Here is a 20,025-nt window from a genome sequence, read left to right on the forward strand (position 1 = left end):
AAACCAAGGGGTAAACTGGGAGCTGGGGTGGGGGGCAGGAAATGAGATTAGATGAGGAGCTGAGCAACTGGGACTGGCTGGGCAAGGGGACTGGGACTGAGAACCAGTAGGGTGGAGGAGATACAAATTTGACAAGGAGCCGGGTAGGGGAAGGGGAAGCGCTGTGATTCAGCAAGGGGATTGATTTCAGGCCAGGGTGGGGGAAACAGATCAGATGAGGACCTGGGAGAACGGAACTTGCGAATGGCTGGGCAACAAGATTGGGTGGACTGAAGACTCCAGAGAGTTGAGATTTACACTCCCCTCCAGAGCCTGGAATGGAGCCTAAGATTCCTGAGTCTCACCATTCCTCTGATATCAGCAAACATCTGTAAAACCCACTGGCAAAGTGTCCCACTCCCTTTTAGTGCTGGTCCACAATAGAGGATGACAACCTACTAGTTCTATCAGTAACTCAGTTAGCTCAAGCGGCAGGGGTCCTTGTGGGAGAATCTAAAGCAGGGGTTCTCAAACTGGGGGTTGGACCCCTCAGGGGGTCACGAGGTTATTACATGGGGGGGTTGCGAGCTGTCAGCCTCCACCCCAACCCCGCTTTGCCTCCAGCATTTATAATGGTGTTTATATATATTAAAATGTGTTTTTAATTTATAGGGGGGGGGGTCGCACTCAGAGCCTTGTTATGTGAAAGGGGTCACCAGTACAAAAGTTTGAGAACCACTGATCTAAAGGTTCCAACCTTGCTGATGACCCATGCGAGTGTAAATATGATGCCACATGATAGAAATTCTGTTTTTTCTATTTGCTTTTTTGAAAACCTAGGAAATTATACAGAAACAACAAGATTATTAAGGTTGTTACAGAAACAAGGTGGGTGAGGTAATATCTTTTATTGAGCCAACTTCCAATAAAAGTTGGAATGAAGTTCCAATGAAGTTGATCCAATAAAAGATATTACCTCACCCACCTTGTCTCGCTAATATCCTGGGACCAACACAGTTACAGCACTGTAAGCAAATTATTAAGGATACAAAATCAACCACTCAAAAGTTACGACTGCTACAATATAAATGGTCAAACATCACTATCAACATATCCCAGAAGCATCATTACTGATAATTATACAAGTGTAATTTTGTAAACACAAAAACACAAACAATCACATCTTAAGGGATCCAGTGGATAAACCAGAGAGATTTTTAAGACATTCTGAATTATATAATTACACAATATTCTTAGAGTTCTTACTGATTTTCAAGCAAAAGTTATGTTTTAAAACAAGTAAAAATTATGCATTTGCAAACGCCTTTACAAAATATCAAGTAATCACAAAAAACTGGAAGTTTTCAAACTCATTCTTAGGGGATTTTCTTTTTCTTTGTCCATTTTTTTTTAAATCAACACAGATTCAACTGCAAATCACTACATTAAAAATGTATATGCTATTCCTGAGCCTCAATTTCAGCTTCAGCCTGAGCCATCAATCCAGGCTGAATCCAAGGACAAATGTCAAATCACGGAGCCCTGCCCTACATGGGACCGCAATCCCTTTCCCCTGCTGGATAAAAACTGCACCAGTTCCATCGCTTTTATCCACCGTTTCTTTGCTTTGTTGGCAGTGGCTTTTTTGTTTTTGTGTAAAGACCCATCACTCACCGGACCCATATCCTCTTCTAAGGGCTGTTTACGGGGACCACCCCAGATCACCAACGGACCCAGAAACCTGATTTCCACCCCCACCTTCAAGAAACTGCTTTGAACAGGGGGTTGGACTAGATGACCCCCGGTGCAGGGATGTGACTGCTGGAGCCCGGGCGGCCACAAGCGAAGTAGGGGCAGAATATCCCCAGTCTGGGGCAGGGGGGGAAATAGCCCCAGCAGCAGCTGCTCCCACGCTGGGGTGTGGGGTTATTGCAGCCTTCGCCAGACCCCCCCCCCGGTGGCTTCCTTCGCGGGCCAGGCAGGCCCCGCGGGCGGCAGCTCCAAAGCCGGAGCCCGGCCCCGCTGCCGCGGGCGGTGGCTGGGGAGGGGGGGAGCCGGGGTACCTGGAGAGCGAGTCCACGCTGGGCTGGCGGGCTGCAGCCGGCCTGGAGCCGAGGCTCTCGCAGCTGGAGCTCTTCTCCATCGCGGGCGGCGGCGGCGAGCGGGGGATGGGGATGGGGATGGGAAGGGCGGCCCGCCGGCGGCCGCTCAGGCTCGGGGCCCGGGGCCGGCGGGCTGCCCGCGGGCTGCAGCAGGGCGGCCGAGGTGGGGCCGGGCGGCTGCCATGTCCGCCCGGCGTGCAGCGCGAGGGGGCGGGGGAAGAACCAGCCCCCCGGCCCCGCAGTCCCCCCGGCGGGGAAGGGGAGGAGAGACGCCCCCGAGCTAGGAGGAGGCTGGGACCGTCCGGCCACCCAGCCTCCCCCCGCGGGGCGCAGGCCGGGCCTCCTGCCCAGTGCCCTCGGCCAGCCCCCGGGAGCGGGAGCGGGGTGCGCCCCTCAGTCAAGCCTGGGGAGGATGGATGGCCGGCCCGCGACGCCTGAGATCCAGGCTGGAGAGCAGCCACTCCCGCCCCTTCCCATTCCCGGCCCGGCGGAGGAGATGCCCGAGGCAAGGCCTGGTCCCGCAGCAGCAGAGATTGAGCGGGGGAGATTGGTGCTAAGCAGGGTGGGGTGGAGGGTAGGCCTGACAGTGCAAGAAGCCCCCTCCCTTTCTCATCCCCTGGCCAGCCGTGCAGGAGGAGGGGAGGTCAGGGGAAATCATGCTGCTAAGGCAGCAGTGGTCGCAGGGTGGGTGGGACCAGCGCAGTGATGGAGCCAGACCAGCCTCAGCCCAAAATGAGTTTCTATGTAGGGCAGAAAGGCAGGAGGAGGGGAAAGGGGACCCCATTCATCCCTGATGCCTTTCACAGAATCATAGAATATCAGTGTTGGAAGGACCAACACCAACTAAATCATCCCAGCCAGGGCTTTGTCAAGCCGGGCCTTAAAAACCTCTAAGGCTGGAGATTCCACCTCCTCCCTAGGTAACCCATTCCAGTGCTTCACCACCCTTTGATACCAAAGTGTTCTGTCAAGGGATTAACTTGGCCCATGGGGGTGATAAACAGCCACCATGAAGTTGCTAAGAGGCGGGGGTGGGATGAACACCTTGCTGGAGACCACCGGCCTTTCCCCTCTCTCAGCTAAGACAGAAGGCGCAGGGGCCAGAGACACATTGCTGGTGATGACAGCAGGAACTGGGTAGGGGTAGGATCCTTCTGGAGGGGGGCCACAAGTCTGGAGATCATTCCCTGCCCAGCAGAGCAGAAAGAGGAGAGAGACCCAGGGATAATACAAAAGATGGATGGATATGGTGGTAACAAGCAGAAGGAATTAGGCCCAGGAGGCCTGTAATTTTCTGCTTAGTGCAGTTGCTGGAAGGACACTTCAAAAGCATTTATTTGGGATTTAATCTGTGATGTGTTATAGCCTCCTGAAGAGGTTGAGAGAGGGGCATCTGTTTAGTAGGAACTAGACAGATGACACCTTAAAGAAGGATTTTAACTCCAAGAAAAACATTCAGATCTCTTAAAAAAAAAAAAAAAACACCAGCCTAACAGTCAGTCATGTTTCATTCTTGTCTATCATTTTTTGCCTTCCACATTTGTTAACTATTATAAGATCATAGAGAGTAGAGCTGGAAACACCCTGTCTAGTAGCCCCCCTAAGGGGTTCATGTGTGTGTGTTTGGGGGGCGGGGGAGAGAGCAGGGTTATGGAGGAAGGATTGCTCCCTACAGTATATTCTCCAGTGCTAATCACTAAAGGTATTTACATTTAAACAAAAAGGGCTTTTCTTCTTCCTAGCCTCTCTCCCAACTCCATCCTGCAGATGCAATGACAGCACATTTATTTCCATGTTACAGGACGGCAGATGACAAATGCAGGGCTGTGACTGTTCTGTGGGATCACACAGAAGTTAGGCATGTGGGAGAGAGCTTGTTGAAGTCCTGGGCAGGAGGTCACAAGGAACCTTCCCCACTCCACTATGTGCCTCTTCCTCAAGGTCCGGTGCAATGGTAATCCCCAAACTCCCCTGTCTAGTGCCCTTGGAGATGCAAGCCGCTTCTAAAGGCCATGGAATGCTGCACCAATTCTCCTGCTATTCCCTAGAAGGGTTTGTGCCTACAAAACTCCCTGAGGTGACTGTTAGCAGTAATATTACTGTGATGGGTTTGGTCACAGAGACTCCCTTGGGACTGTCACCTTATGTGCTAGAATTACCTTTGAGCCTGTTTTCCCTGCCAGCTTGGGACTCCAGAACCCTGCCTTGTTGAGCCAGACACTCTAGGCTGCTCCAACACAGACCCAGGTCTGGTCCACACTCCCAAAGTTGCAGACTTTAACCAAAAACTGCTCAGCAGGTCACCTATCTCCAGCATCCAGACACCCAGTTCCCAATGGTATCCAAACCCCAAATAAATCTGTTTTACTCTGTATAAAGCTTATACAGGGTAAACTCATAAATTGTCCACCCTCTATAACACTGATATGCACAGCTGTTTGATCCCCCAGGTATTAATCACTTACTCTGGGTTAATAAACAAAAGTGATTTTATTAAGTATAAAAAGTAGGATTTAAGTGATTTCAAGTAATAACAGACACAACAAAGTAAGTCACCAAGCAAAATAAAGCAAAAACATGCAAGTCTAAGCCTAATGCATTAAGAAACTGTTTGCAGATAAAATCTCACCCTCAGAGACGTTCCAATAAGCTTCTTTCACAGACTAGACTCCTTCCTAGTCTGGGCCCAATCCTTTCCCCTGGCACAGTCCTTGTTAGTTCCAGCAGACATCTTAGGTGGAAAACAGAGGATTTCTTATGACTGCAGCCATCTTTGGCACAAGGTGGGAATCTTTTGTCTCTCTGGGTCCCTACTCCTCCCTTCTAAATGGAAAAGCACCAGGTTTAAGATGGATTCCAGTATCAGGTGACATGTTCACATGTCCTGTGAGATCCCAGCCTCCGTTCTTCCAGGGCTGGCCCACATGTACCCAGGAACATAGGCGCTGACTCCGTGAATGCTCCGGGGCTGGAGCACCCATGGGGAAAAATTGGTGGGTGCTCTGCACCCACCAGCAGCTCCCTGCCCACCTCCACTCCGCCTCTTCCCCTGAGTGCGCCACCTGTCCTCTTTTTCCCCAGCTCCCAGGGCTTGTGCCACAGAACAGCTGTTTTGCAGCGGCAGGCACTGGGAGGGAGGGGGAACGTGGCACGCTCAGGGGAAGAGGCAGGGCTGGGGTGGGAATTTGGGCAGGGGTCCAATAGGGGCAGGGAGGGGATGGAGTTGGGGAGGGGACTTTGGGGAAGGGGTTGGAATGGGGACAGGAGGGCGCAAGCACCCACCGGCGCCGGGAAAAGTTGGTGCCTATGCCCAGGAAGGTTCGCAAGTAAAGAGCCATTTACAGGTCATTGATTCTGAAGCACCCTTAATGGCTTTCACTTAATGGGTTTACATCAGTAATACAAGTTTATATCTTATTTTCCTAACTTCAGACATAGAAATAATACATGCGAACAAATAGGATGAACACACTTAGTAGATCATAAGCTTTGTAATGCACCTTACAAGTCACCTTTTGTATGAAGCATATTCCAGTTACATTATATTCACACTCATAAGTATATTTCTATAAAACATGATTTCCATAAAACAGTTACACTACACCAGTGGTATCCAACGCAGTGCCTGTGGGGCAGGAGTGAGGCCTAGGGGGCAGGGCCTAGAAGGAAGGGGCAGGAGAGGGTTTTCAGGAGGAAGAGGCAGGGAAGGAGAGGTTCCAGCACTCCTGCTGGAGTGTCCGGCTTTTAGATATTACAAACCCTAACCAGGCCAATGTGTTACACAGGTGTACTTCATGTTTTATGATGTTTACACCTTATGGCAGAAACTGGTTAAGTCTGGTTATTAGTGTCTTGATAGATTGTCTTCTGTGCAGGCTGAAAATGAGTTTTCACATGCTTGTAACTTCCTTCAAAAAAACCAATTCTCTTTTCAAACCAAGTAAACGCACCACTTCTAAGTGAGGAATCTGTGCCAAGTTTTGTTTTAATTTCAGCCATTTTTGCTGTGACCTTGTCATTTAAAAAAGTGTGTTTAGAAAAAGAATTTTAAATTGGGAAAATATTTCCCATAACTCAAACAAGGTTTCTAGCAAAAATTACAACTTTGTCAGGCAGGAACCATGGAAAATGTCAGACTAAACATATCAGTGTTTATGAGCAAGCAATAGCAGGGACTTATGAATAGGGAAGCATTTTTGCAAACTTAAATATACACCAACCTTGCTTAGAATAGGATCAGTCACCACTATAATAATCTGTTCTATCAGGGCTTCTGTACAGTATCCCTCTAATATGTGTGTGACTAATCACCTGCTTTAATAAGTTGTGAGCTAAGTCACAAGATTTCTTGTTTTCTCTGATACCTGTAGAAGTAATATCTCCAGATAATAACTCATCCAGCAGGAAGTGGATTTTGCCTTCTCCCATTCCAGTGATGCCTGTTTTCCCCATTCTGTTCCTTTTTCCACTCACCCTTTCCCACTATAGGCTGCTATTGTGGAACACTGGGTAGACAGGCAAATATCCTTCAAAGTGAATGCTGACATTTCTTCATGAATCAGCCATCAGGGGGTGCACTAACAGCAGAAAACTTGCATCTTTGTAAGAGATTAAATTAAATCTTACCCATTCCTGATGATACAGTCCATTTGCCAGCCCTTCTCAAAACTGAATTCCCAAGACAACGTACAATATTTTTTCTATCTTCAAGACTTTCGTACAGAGCCTTTAATTATCTATGTTTAGATATTACCTTTACTGCCTCTGTTGACCATAGTTTGATAATGGTGCAATTGTTACAAAAGTCAAGTAGGAATTACAAAAAATACATCCTCCTTTGCTATGTGAAAGTATTAAAGCGCCTTCCTTTCTTCCTAATTTGCCATTGATGTGGCATTGCTAAGTAGTTTATTGATGAAGTGCTCTGTTTGCTTTTCACTTCCCTGTTTTGTTCTTGGCCTTATCCCCAGGGACTGTGAAACCCTATAGAAATCCCCATTGATGCTTAGTAAATGAGAACAAAGCTAATCACCTCCTGGATCTGTCTTGCTGTTGAAAACAACTAACAATCTGCACAGTGAGTCTTTTTGCCCAGCAATACCTCTTTTTTAAAGTCAGCAAGAATTTCTCTCTGTGAAGTGAGTTACCTCAGGGCTCTTACAAACGCCAGAGAATTAATGAAAGGCTCCAACCGTAACCAAAACCAATTAAAGGCAATTCACAGAACAGTTTTATAACTGGTGTAAAATGAGCAGAGCTCAGTCTCAGCCTAGTTTTTCTTGCCAGATCCCTTACTATTGTCTTACAAATCACATTAGAAACTGTTCCTTTAGAGAGGACAGCCTAACTGTGATGTAATGATTCAAAACATAGAAAATATTATTAGAAAATTAAAACCACACCAAATAAGTAACACGGTTTCATGTGCTCATCTTTAAATATTTCGAGTTGACACGGGTAAGTTAAATGAAATCCCGAGAGTCAGAGATAGAGAGAAAGTTGTTTGAGAAAATTCATTAAGGCTACTATCCGAAAAGGAGGATTGTCAGATGTCCTAAAAAATCCCATTGTTAATTGTGCTTCATAGTCTCCCACTCCGTAACATCTTTTATGAGCTTAAAAAACATTTGACTGACTTTCAGAGGTGCTTAGCCCCTATGGCAGCCATTAGCTGAAAGATCAAAAGAAAGGGTGGGCTTGTGGTTTGGGACTTAGCCTGGGCTTTAACGGTTCTTAGTTCAGTCCTACTCGCTATGTGAGCTTGAGCAAGTCATATAGGGTCTGGGTCTCCTCTTGCTGGTGTAAAACTGGTATAAGTGGGAGAAGAATCAAACCCTGGGGCTCAATTTTCCATCTGTAAAATTCAGATAATGTTTGTCCTGTCCATTTAGACGGTAAGATCTTCAGAGCAGGGACTCTCTCTTAGGGTAACATGGCCCTGGTCCATGCTTGGAACTCATAGGCTCTACTCTCTGCAATACAAATAAATCATCACTGGATCCTGATCGCTTTTGGAAATGGCCAAAGAAAAACTTCTCTGGAGGGGTCCTGCAAAATCCTAAAACCAGTTCTGTCTGTTGGAGCTCTTAGAAGCCTCCATATTTCCTCTCCTTACTCATAAATTCCTGTGTCACTGCCTGACTCTTTCTAGCCAACTCTTTAAATAGTTCATGGCCCTGCCAGTTTCACACAGTGTGCTTGCGTCTGTAGTATCTGCATCAGGCTCCGACAAATCTGCAGCATGACTCAGTCCAATAATTGTTCTAAAACCACACAACCAGAGACACCCTGGTTTCTCCCTTAGATTCATTAAAATGGCTCTCAGATTTATTACATTTTCTTGTCTGCACAGTTTAAGGGCAATGGGCAGCTGAGGAAAAAAAGGATGAATTGTCACCGGCTAGACTACGCAGGGATGTATTGTCCATGAATCACACTGGAGGTGGTATGTGTTGTTTTTGTCAAGCTATATCACTGATTGCAGCATATAGGGTCAGGGCAGGAGCAGTGAGAGCCCTGACAACTCGCAGGGAGGCTGACGAAGAACAAGCTGCCACGTATTGAATGTGGGATTATAGCTGCTGGTGGTTTCAGGAACACCTGTTACAAGATGGTCATGGGGAATGTGCAACAGTTCTTGCTCATGAATGATGCTTTTCTTGCCAGCATAGGTGCCAGTCAAAACCAGCGAAACCAGCATGGGTGCCTAAGGCTGCACTTAGGTTGTCCTCAAGATTGCTGGACAAGAGGTCACACTGAGGCAGATTAGTTACGCTAACATCCAGAGATGATCAGCCACAACGTCGTTCTTTTTGGTCCTAACAGCACCCTGATGGTGCTTTCACCTTGCATCTCATGCATGTCCACTAGAGGCAGAATGAAATGGCTTTTAGGCCCCAGTGTATGATATTTCATTTGTTTAGCACCAGGGGTGGAGATGGGGGTGGGGGGGTAGGTAGGGGTGTTGCCCCTCAAACTGCATCTTTCCACTTCCCTCCCAACCCTGGCCCTTAGCACAGCTCCAGAGCACACAGTCCTGCCTTGGTGGAGAGCATGTGTAGGGAGGAGGTTTTTTGGGGGGGAGGTCTGGAAGAGAGGGATTTTGTGGGTGGGGAGAAGCTGGGGTTAAGGGAGCAGCAAAGGTGCAGCTGGAAGGTTTCCTCCTCCCTTCCTCGGTATCTGGCTTGCAGGCAGCAAGAGAGGGGAGTTGCTATTTTGCAGTGGGGAGTAACAGAGACACTCCCCGCCCCCCATGCACTGAGCTGTCCCCCTCCATCTCAGTTGCCAGCGGCAGGGTGTGGGTGTGCGGTTTTGCAGTGGGGGGTTGGGAGACCCCTCTCCCCAGGGCACTGACCTGTCCTCTTCCCCCCTCCCATCTCCACTGTCCATGCTAGGAGCCACTCCTCCCTCCATTGCAGGCTGTGCACGGTGCAATCCCCAGCCAGCCATCCCTCGCCAGAATGGAGCATGAAGCTGCCAGCAGGAGCATCCTTGGCCTGTTGCTGGCAGCCGGACTCACTCATTTTCCTGACTGGGCACTCCCCCGACAAACCCAGGGTTCCCCTGTCCCAAACTTGGGGTTCCTCCACTCCACACCTCCCATCACTCCCCCCACAATGCGCTGCCCCACCCCTTCCAAAACACCCTAGCTGTTCATATGCCACAGCCCACCCCACCTCCTCCACCTCCCCGTGGGCCATCTGTCATCAGTGTCCTCCATCTTGGACCAAACTGGTCTCTGTGTCACCCCCCCTCACCCCTCTACCCCAGTTCTCTAGGGCTGAACCTCTTCTCTGACTAGGGTAACAGGCTCTGTCTCCTTTATCTGCCCCCACTCCCACCCCTCCCCATATCTCCTTGCCTGCTGCAGGAGACCCAGGCTCTGTGGGCTGAGCTGGCACAGTGGCAGTCCCAGGGCCGAAAGGAATGTGTGTGATGGGCAAGACCAAGGGACCTCAGCTGCCTCCGCCCCCACAAGAGCCCCTGGGGGACAGAGGCCAGCTGGAGCTTGCTTATGATAAAGGGGGGACCTGAAGCTTTGGCTCTTTTTGGGGGAGTGAGGTCAGAGCTTTTGCTCCTGGCTCTTCAAGGGAAGGGCATCAGTGGGGTCCACTGCCTTTGGGGATGAGGGGTAGCATCTGCCCTCAGGCCACAGCACTGAACGGTCAGAGTCAGGAGGGGAGTGGAAAGACACACCCCTGAGTACTGGCTCCCAGCTGGACTGGGTCCCCTGCTGACTCAAGCCCTTGAGCGTGACCATATCTGCTTTCCCTGTGTGACGGCGCCCCCCACATAAGGCTTTATGGAAATATGTGTATGAATATATATGACATAACTGGAATATGTTCTGTGCTACATATGCCATGTAACATATCTATGTAAAGGTTATGATCTACTGAATCTATTAATCCTATTTGTATGCATGTATCATTTTTGTATTCAAAGTTATGAATATTGCCCGTGTACTGGTTTGATTTCTAAATAACTTTAGTAGAACATTTGGTCAGTTCTGGGAGAAAGGAATTCGCAAAGTTATGTGCCCAATCAAGAAGCACTTAAGGAACAATGCATCTTGGAATGACCCAATCCACATAAGTAGTCTTCCTGGAGACATTCAAGATACCATGTGGGCAATGGCTTCTGCCTGTAAAAACTGTGAGTTATACATGGACATGTGACTTGCCCAGGTGACTCCAGAACTCCATCTTGGAGCTGGTCTTTGCATAGGAGAGAGGAGGGGGTCTCCACCCACAAGAGAAAGTCTATTTAAGCCCGTGGGAGATCCCTCCATTTTGTCTTCAACTGGCTAAAGAGAGAGCATCTCCACCCCAAGGATATCTGAAAGACACTGGAACAAAGGACAGTAACTACAGGGGGTGTGAGTGATTGCTGGACCCAGACTAGAAGGAGACTAGTCTGTAAAAGGAAGCTTACTGGAACTGGTGAGGTTTTATCTGTATTCGGTTTTCTTAGACATAGACTTACGTGTTGTATTTTATTTTGCTTGGTAATTCACTTTGTTCTGTCTGCTATTACTTGTAATCACTTAAATCCTACTTTCTGTATTTAATAAAAATCACTTTTTACTTATTAATTAATCCAGAGTATGCATTAATACCTGGGGGGGGGGCAAACAGCAGTGCATATCAGGGCTTTGGAGCTGTGCTCCGGCTCCGCTCCAGCTCCAGGCAAAAACCTGCAGCTCCACTGTTCCAGAGCTGCTCCGGGCTCCAGCTCCAGGCTCCGCTCCAAAGCCCTGGGGCATAACTCTCTATCTAGAGGATGAACAATTTATGAGTTTACCCTGTATAAGCTTTATACAGGTAAAACAGATTTATTTGGGGTTTGGACCCCATTGGGAGTTGAGCATCTGAGTGTTAAAGACAGGAACACTTCTTAAGTGGCTTTCAGTTAAGGCTGCAGCTTTGGGGCACGTGCTTCAGACCCTGAGTCTGTGTTGGAGCAGACTGGCGTGTCTGGCTCAACAAGACAGGGTGCGGGAGTCCCAAGCTGGCAGGGAAAGCAGGGGCAGAAGTAGTCTTGGCACATCAATTGGCAGTTCCCAAGGGGGTTTCTGTGATCCAACCCATCACAGTGCTCGTATAAGGATTTCTCACATGAGCCAGGCCGGTAGGCTCTGGTCCATAGCCATTGCATCCCACTGAAATTCTGCGCCTGGGTCACAGTTATGTGCCCATTAAAACTAAACCACCACTGTTAGAAGTGTGTTGTCAGGTCCTTTGCGGCAGGACCACTTTTAGAGTAGTCAGAGCGCTTGTGAGAAGCTTGAGTAAGAAAATTCTAGGTACCAGTCTCAATTATTAGGAATTGGTGAATCCCTAAAAAGCTGGGCCCTCAGTCTGCAACCCTTACATTGAACAGTTCCTCTGAAGTCCATGTGAGTGTTATTATTCAGTATGCTTCTGAGTCACGGAACTGGGGCCTTGGAGTTAGTCTTACAGTCTAGAACTAAACGCTGATTTTTCAAAGAAATAAATAGTCAACATGTGTACATAGATGACAGACTCTTTGGGACAGGGACTGTCTTCTTGTTATATGTGTGTACAGTGCTTCGCACAGTGGGGCTCTGATCCCCAACTGGTGCATGTAAGTGCTACTGCAACTAAAATAATTAACATGCATAAATTCTGTTTCACTTACGTTCATGTGTCTCTGACGGAAATGACATTCACACGAAGCAAAACCATGCGGTGATGTTAATTGCAGAAAGTGGTCTTAAAACTGGAGAGACAGAGATAGGACACACAAAACAAATATTCTATTCTATATAGGGTCTTAAAACCACATCAACATAGTATCTGAGCACCTTCCAGTAGTCGTGCATTAAGCAACTACTCATCTGTCACGTGTTGTTTGTTTTCTCATCCTCTCCCCTGGGGGAGGATGGATGTAGGAATAAAGTAGGAATGGATGCATTTTGATCCTTCATTTGCCAGAACAATTTCAGATTCACTGTACCAGTTCTTGCAAAGCTGCCTAACTTGTTTTAGAATCAATAAGGTGTGCAGATTTCGTTATTAACTGGATGAGGAGGTACAGACTTAAGAGCAGGTGCAAACACTCTAGAGGACTGACTTGTTTGATGGTGTTTTGCCAAACTTAGAAATTAAGCTTTCTTTCAAAAGTCAATAAGGACAAGTGCAAAGTACTCCACTAAGGAAGGAACGATCAGTTGCACACATATAATATGGGAAATAATTGCCTAGGAAGGAGTACTGCAGAAAGGGATCTGGGGGTCATATTGGATCACAAGCTGAATATGAGTCAACATTGTAACACTGTGGCAAAAAAAACCTAAACATCATTGTGGGATGTATTAGCAGGAGTGTTGCAAGCAAGACACAAAAAATAGGTCTTCTCCTCTACTCTGTGCTGATTAGGCCTCATCTGGAGAATTGTGTCCAGTTTTGGGCACCACATTTCAGGAAAGATGTGGACAAATTGGAGAGAGTCCAGAGAAGAGCAACAAAAATGATTAAAGGTCTAGAAAACATGACCTCTGAGGGAAGATTGAAAAAATTGGGTTTATTTAGTCTGGAGAAGAGAAGATTGAGAGGGGACTTAACAGTTTTCAAGTACATAAAAGGTTGTTATAAGTAGGAGGGAGAAAAATTGTTCTTAACCTCTGAGGATAGGACAAGAAGCAATGAGCTTAAATTGCAGCAAGGGTGGTTTAGGTTGGACATTAGGAAAAATTTCCTAACTGTCAGGGTGGTTAAGGACTGGAATAAATTGCCTAGGGAGGTTGTGGAATCTCCATCACTGCAGTTTATTAAGAACAAGTTAGACAAACACGTGTCAGGGATGGTCTAGATAATACTTAGTCCTTCCATGAGTGCAGGGGACTGGACTAGATGACCTCTCGAGGCCCCTTCCAGTTCTACGAGTCTATGACTTTCTTTCTTTCTTTCTTTCTTTCTTTCTATGTAGCAGGAAAGTACTGTGAAGTGTAGCCAAATTCTCTTGTTATCTGACACCCTTTTTTACTTCTAGGCAGAAGAAACTGAGGAGCACATGCACAAAGGGCCTGCAGACTTGAGAATATACACGAGATGAGTGAAAACAAGAATACAAATGGCCATGGGCAGTGATGAGCTGCCAAAATATTAACAACATGTTCCCTCCTCCTCACCCCACGAGAGGGTCGTGGCCACACACCCCCGGGACTCCTGCCCCATCCACCCCCCTTCCCTGTCCCCTGATTGCCCCCTGCCGCCCCATCCAACCCCTCCTCTCATTCCTGATAGCACCCCAGAACCCCTACCCCATCCAACCACCCCTTCTCTGTATCCCCGACTACCTCTGGAACCCCTGCCCCTGACTGCCCCCTGCCACCCCATCCAACCCCTGCTCCTTCCTGACTGCCCCCGGGGACCCTTGCCCCCATTCAATCCCCCTGGTCCCTGCCCTCTGACCGCCCCACCCCTATCCACCCCCCAACTCCCCAGCCCTCTTCCAACACCCCCTCCCTGCTCCCTGCCCCCTTACCGCACTGCCTGGAGCCGCGGGGCCGCAACCAGCACCGGCGCCATGGGACCCAAGCCGGGACAGAGCCGTGGAGCCGGGACCAGCACCAGCACCGGCGCCGGCTCCGCAGGGGCCAAGCCGGGCCAGAGCCACAGGGCCGGGCCCAGCACCGGTGCTGCGGGGGCCAAGCCGGGCCGGGCCGGAGCCGCGGGGCTGGGACCAGCGCCGGCGCCGCGGGGGCCAAGCCGGGCCGGAACCACGGGGCCGGGACCAGTGCCGGTGCAGCGGAGGCCGAGCCAGGCCAGAGCCGCCAGGCCGGTACTGGCGCTGCGGCAGCCAAACCAGAGCTGCGGGGCCGGAGCTGGGGGCGCTTGGCTGGGGTCGGGACTGGACGGGGCTAGGGGCGCTCGGCTGGGACCAGGAGCCGGGCTGGAGGGAGCCTCGGGGCCAGAGCCAGGGGCACTCGGCTGGGGCCGGGACCGGGCTGGGGGCGCTTGGCCAGGGGTGCCAGGCTGGAGGGAGCCGCTCAGCCGGGACTAGGAGCCGGGCTGGAGGGAGCCGCTCGGCAGGGCTGTGCTGGCCGCACCTCCCTCCCTCCCCCGCACCGTAGCTTACCTGCGTGTCTGCTGCTTGTTTCAGGCTTCCCGCGAACATCTGATTCGCGGGAAGCAGGGGAGGGGGAGGAGAAGGGGGGAGGAGTGTTCAGGGGCGGAGGGAGACGTGAGCTGGGGCTGGGGGCAGAGTGGACAGCCGCCTGAGCCTTTGTTAAATAAAGCCCTTATAGAACCAGTTGTCCCCGAACAATCGGTTCTAATAGGGCTTCTAAATTTAACAACCGGTTCATGCGAACCGGTGTGAACCGGCTCCAGCTTACCACTGTCTATGTCCTCATCAGTCTCGTCAACATGCTGCCGTCGCTTCCTCACCTGGTTTTGCTTTGGCAGGTTCTGGTTCTGCATACACTCCAAGATGCTGCGTGTGGTGTTTACAGTGCTCATAATTGCCGCGGTGATCTCAGCGGGCTCCATGATCCCAGTGCTATGGCGTCTGGGCTGAAAAAAGGCGTGAAACGATTGTCTGCTCTGACGGAGGGAGGGGCAACTGACGACATGGCTTACAGGGAATTACAGTCCACAAAGGGAGTGGCTTTGCATCAAGGAGAAACACAAACAACTGTCACACACAGAATGGCCCCCTCAAGGATCGAACTCAAAACCCTGGGTTTAGCAGGCCGTTGATTTCATGGAGGGCGGGAGGAAGCAAATGAATACAAAACAAATCGGTTCTATTTCTTGTTTTGATCCACTCCATCTATCCTTTACATCTTTAGGGTGGCAGCAGATGGTGCAGTTTGACTGCAGCTATTGTCATCTCCTGGGTGCTCAGCAGAAGGAGTCTGCCCAGGCGTCCGTGACTGACCTCACCAAGGTTGATTAAAAGAGCACCCAGAAATACGACGACGACGGCTACTGATCATAACACACTGTCTGCTGCCAAAAGGCAAGGAGCTGCTGCTATGTAGCAATGCAGTCCCACGTCCGCCAGCACCCAGGAGAGTTACGATGACTGTCAACTGTGCGGGCTCCATACTTGCCATGGTATGGCGTCTGCAGAGGTAACCCAGGAAAAAAGGTGCAAAACCATTGTCTGCCGTTGCTTTCACGGAGGGAGGGAAGGATGGGGGGCCTGACGACATTTACCCAGAACCACCCGCAACACTGTTTTTTCCCCATCAGGCATCTCAACCCAGAATCCAAATGCGCAGCGGAGACTGCGGGAATTGTGGGATAGCTACTCACAGCTACCCATAGTGCAACACTCTGGAAGTCGACGCTAGTCTCGGTACTGTGGACACAGTCCGCCAACTTAATGTACTTAGAGCATTTTGTGTGGGGACACACACAATTGACTGCATAAAAATGATTTCTAAAGAACTGACTTCTATAAATTTGACCTAATTTCGTAGTGTAGACATACCCTTAGACCAGGACTCAGGGCTAGTCTAAGTTCTGCAGAGCAGCGTAGGATTGAGAGAGCACAAAGGTGTCTTAAAGCCACCTTAGAGGTACAGCATGGACGCTCACCCAATGTCTTTTCTGATTTAGTTTCCACCAGTCTGGCTAGTTAAAGGCTAAATCTGTAGATGTGCTGGGAGAACTACAGTTTCTGACCTGCAAATTGGACCCTCAGCTATCTGGGCTGGTTAAATCTGTTGAGTGGTATGGGGCTCCGTGTTTTGGAGATTGTCAACTCTTTCCTTTGTAGGCCAGGGTGCTATCTTTGCTCAAGTGGCCTTTGGTTAGGCCTTCTCTCAAGATGGAGCTGACAATCTCGCTATCAGAATGTTCTGATTCTAACCATCCTGTTTAGAAAAGGTTATTGAGAAAGTAGCGACAAAGCTACTCTGGTTTCTTTTGGAGACTGCAGTGTTCCTTGACCTTTTCCGAAAGAAAGCGTTGAGCTGGCATTTTGTCCACGGTGGGGTTTGTTCATTAGTGTTGTATACTGCCAGCCCACATGCTCAGATAATACGATGGAGATTTTTTTAATACATACAAAAAGGAATGTCTGACACATCCATGTATAGATCTGTAGATCATGTATGCATTTTCCAAGAGTCTTTTTTAAAAAATGGTTCAATCGTTCCTGATCCTGGATTTAAAAAGGAAAATAGTTATTTTACTATCATCCAACAGCTTTGAAGTTGTATTGAAGAGCGAAGAAAGCCAAACAGTTAATTCTTTACTAATCTTTTAAATATCCACAAAAGCACATTGCACTCACACACGTTTAAGCCTGGTTCTTTAGAAGCTGTATGTCTTCCTCTAACTCTTCTTTTAGCTTTGCAGCTTCATCAGATCTGAACAGAAGCCTGTAATACTTCTTTCCATGGTGACTATCTTTCTGGGAGGCGTGGAGTGGGATGTTTTTTACATAATAAAGCATTCATCTGGATTGAATTGCAGATATCTAATCCTCACACACACTACTCTTGTTTGGTTTGGTGAAATGAACAAAGACATCAATTTAGACATGCTCAGGACTGGATTTAGGCATCCCTCAGACCTCCTGATCGTACCAATGATTAACCAATGTGCCTTGGTCACTTTAACACAAAGGGGAAGCTTTGAATAAAAAAACTCTTTTTCACGAAGGTATGAATAATAGGTTTTCTTATGTTCATCTTATATGTATATAAAGAAGAGAACTAAGGCAGCAGCAGAACAGCATGGACAGAACGCGCTCATGACTACAGCAGTATTTTTGTAGTTTGGAAATAGAACGATTGCATTCAAACAATGACATCGGTGAATGAAGGAAAGTGTTTTAAGAATTCCTTATTATACATTGGTTCATAAATTACAAAACTATCTTGCACCAATGATTCTATGATTCAATCTGATTCTATTTTCTCTGTCTTTTCTCCAAAATTCTGACACTGAAATATTAATTTTTGCTAAACAAAAGTTGTAAACACCAGAGAGGATGTAGCTAGGGCCCAATTCTGCCTTTCGAATCATAAAATATCAGGGTTGGAAGGGACCTCAGGAGGTCCAACCCCCTGTTCAAAGCAGGACCAATCCCCAACTAAATCATCCCAGCCACGGCTTTGTCAAGCCTGACCTTAAAAACCTCTACAGAAGGAGTATCAGAGGGGTAGCTGTGTTAGTCTGGATCTGTAAAAAGCAACAAGTTCATAAGCTTTTGTGAGTGAATACCCACTGTGTCTGACGAAGTGGGTATTCACCCACGAAAGCTTATGTTCCAATACATCTGTTAGTCTTTAAGCTGCCACAGGACTCATTGTTGCTTTCTAAGGAAGGAGATTCCATCACCTCCCTAGGTAACCCATTCCAGTGCTTCACCACCCTCCTAGTGAAAAAAGTTTTTCCTAATATCCAACCTAAACCTCCCCTACTGCAACTTGAGACCATTACTCCTTGTTCTGTCATCAAGTACCACTGAGAACAGTCTAGATCCATTCTCGTTGGAACCCCCTTTCAGGTAGTTGAAAGCAGCTATCAAATCCCACCTCATTCTTCTCTTTTGCAGACTAAACAATCCCAGTTCACTCAGCCTCTCTTCATAAGTCATGTGCTCCAGCCCCCTAATCATTTTTGTTGCCCTCTTAACTCTCGGATCCATGTCTGAATCCTCTGTTCTTTGCTCTCATGTTGGCACCATTATTGCAGCCCTGACCTCTCATGTCAGCTAGCGCAATTCCCGTATCTTCCAGCTTTTTAAGAAGCACATTTGTCATACTAGCTCCTGTAGTATCATCAATGTCCATACATTCTAGGAAAAGCTTTCTGACAGTTACCATTGCAGGGACATTTTCACTAGGTTCTGTTGTTGTTACAAAACACACCATTAAAGTCATTTGTTCCGTATGGCTGAGGTCAGGTGTGCAGTCCAGAATAACAGTGTACTATCTTGCTGACTTCAGATCTGCCACAATCTTCTGTTTGACTTTTGTTGCCAGTAACTGTATGATCTCATTTTGAATTGTTTTTCCAAGGTAGTGGGGTGTGTACATTTCTTGGGTGGTGACTCTTCTTAGATGTTCCTGGAGTACAGCATCAAACTCAGCCATCAGCTCCACAATTTTAAGGAAGTTTCCACTGTTTGGCACGTACAGCTGATCTGAAGTGCCACACAGTGCTAGGTTTTGAGTAGAAAGCATTCTCACAATGACAATGAGCCTTTTCAGAACATTTTGCCAGTAAAGGGACTCTGGTGCAATCTTCTCTTGACGCTGATCATCTATGGTGGCCTTTAACCTTAGTCTCATCTCAAGCTCTTTCCACCTATTGAATGCTCTCTGGTGATTTGCTGCTTTCTCATGGCATGCCAGATTTCTAGCCAGATTTTTCCAGTCCTTTGTTCCTGTAGAACCCAATGTGGCTGAAACATTAGACTGGAAGAATTTGCAAGAAAAACAGTACGCAGCATTCTGGGTTTTTTAGTACATAAGCCATGGCCTCTCCACTTTGACACCATTGGGGATTTCACACCAGTAATGTGTTGGATGGAAACTTCTATTTTCATTGTCTTTGGGGAACATGAAGTTTTTCACTCTCTGTGGCCCATGCAGTACAAGGAAGTCCCTCAGGCTACTGCTCAAGTGGGTCCACAGTCCTGGATTATCTAGACTTAAGGAACTAAACTCAGCAGCAGGTGTTTCTTGTGCCTCCACCACACTCTTCTCTGATTTTCTTCAGGAATGTGCATGGTTACATCCATTTGAGATGGAGATATGGATGCTGCAGTAGCTGCCAGGTCATCTGCACTCTGACTAACTGGAAGATCAGGCATCTCCTCACCACTGACATCCTCACTGGGGCCAGAAGGCTCACCGTGAACATTTGTCTCTATGTATCTCAGGAGAGCTCCTTCCTGCTTAGATAGAAAAGCTTCCTTTGCTTGCTTTCTTTTTCTGAATGCTGCCCCAGAGGGGTGTTTTCTTCTTTCACTCATGACGTGCTGTTCTGTGCCAGCTATAGTGGCTCTCAACACTCAAGTGAAGGGGACAAATAAGCAGGCTGGTCACAGGGCCTGAGTGAGGGAAGATATCAGCATCTTAAGGGCCTACTGGCTCCTACTACTTCAGCTGACTGCCTGGTCTCAAGTGGATTCAGGAAAACAGCAGGAAACAGGAAGCTCCCTGAGAAGCTGGTGTTAATCAGTCCAGGCTCCTGGGGGTGCTAGAGAGGTACATAAGAGGCTCCTCCTCCTCTCTCTCCCTGCAGCTCCTGCTGCTTTCTGTTATTCTCTCTCACCTTTTCTCCTGCCTGCCTGTTATGTCTCTTGTGCCCTCCTTCCTCCAGCACAACACTCCACCATCTCTGTGCATCTAGAGCAGAGAGAATACATATGCACCAGCAGCAGACATGATTTTCTACACTCTGGGTCCTTGTGGCGCCCCCACCACAGTCTGGCACCTGAGGCGGCCGCC

General features: G+C 48.2%; 1 protein-coding gene across 2 annotated transcripts in view; it reads right to left on the reverse strand.

Moving 5' to 3' along the window:
- MTMR2 (myotubularin related protein 2) overlaps positions 1-2,183 on the reverse strand; it is a 73,650-nt gene extending 71,467 nt beyond the window's left edge. The window contains exon 1 of one of the 2 annotated variants that reach the window (XM_039521020.1): positions 2,043-2,183. In XM_039521020.1, the coding sequence (XP_039376954.1) occupies positions 2,043-2,122 (80 nt within the window). In that variant the 5' untranslated portion in view covers positions 2,123-2,183. The remainder of the gene's footprint in view (positions 1-2,042) is intronic. The other variant, XM_039521021.1, reaches the window with a different exon arrangement.
- Between the last annotated feature and the right edge of the window lie 17,842 nt (positions 2,184-20,025).

The sequence above is a fragment of the Mauremys reevesii genome, linkage group 1 (genome assembly GCF_016161935.1).
Source record: "Mauremys reevesii isolate NIE-2019 linkage group 1, ASM1616193v1, whole genome shotgun sequence".
In the NCBI taxonomy this organism is placed as follows: domain Eukaryota; kingdom Metazoa; phylum Chordata; order Testudines; family Geoemydidae; genus Mauremys; species Mauremys reevesii.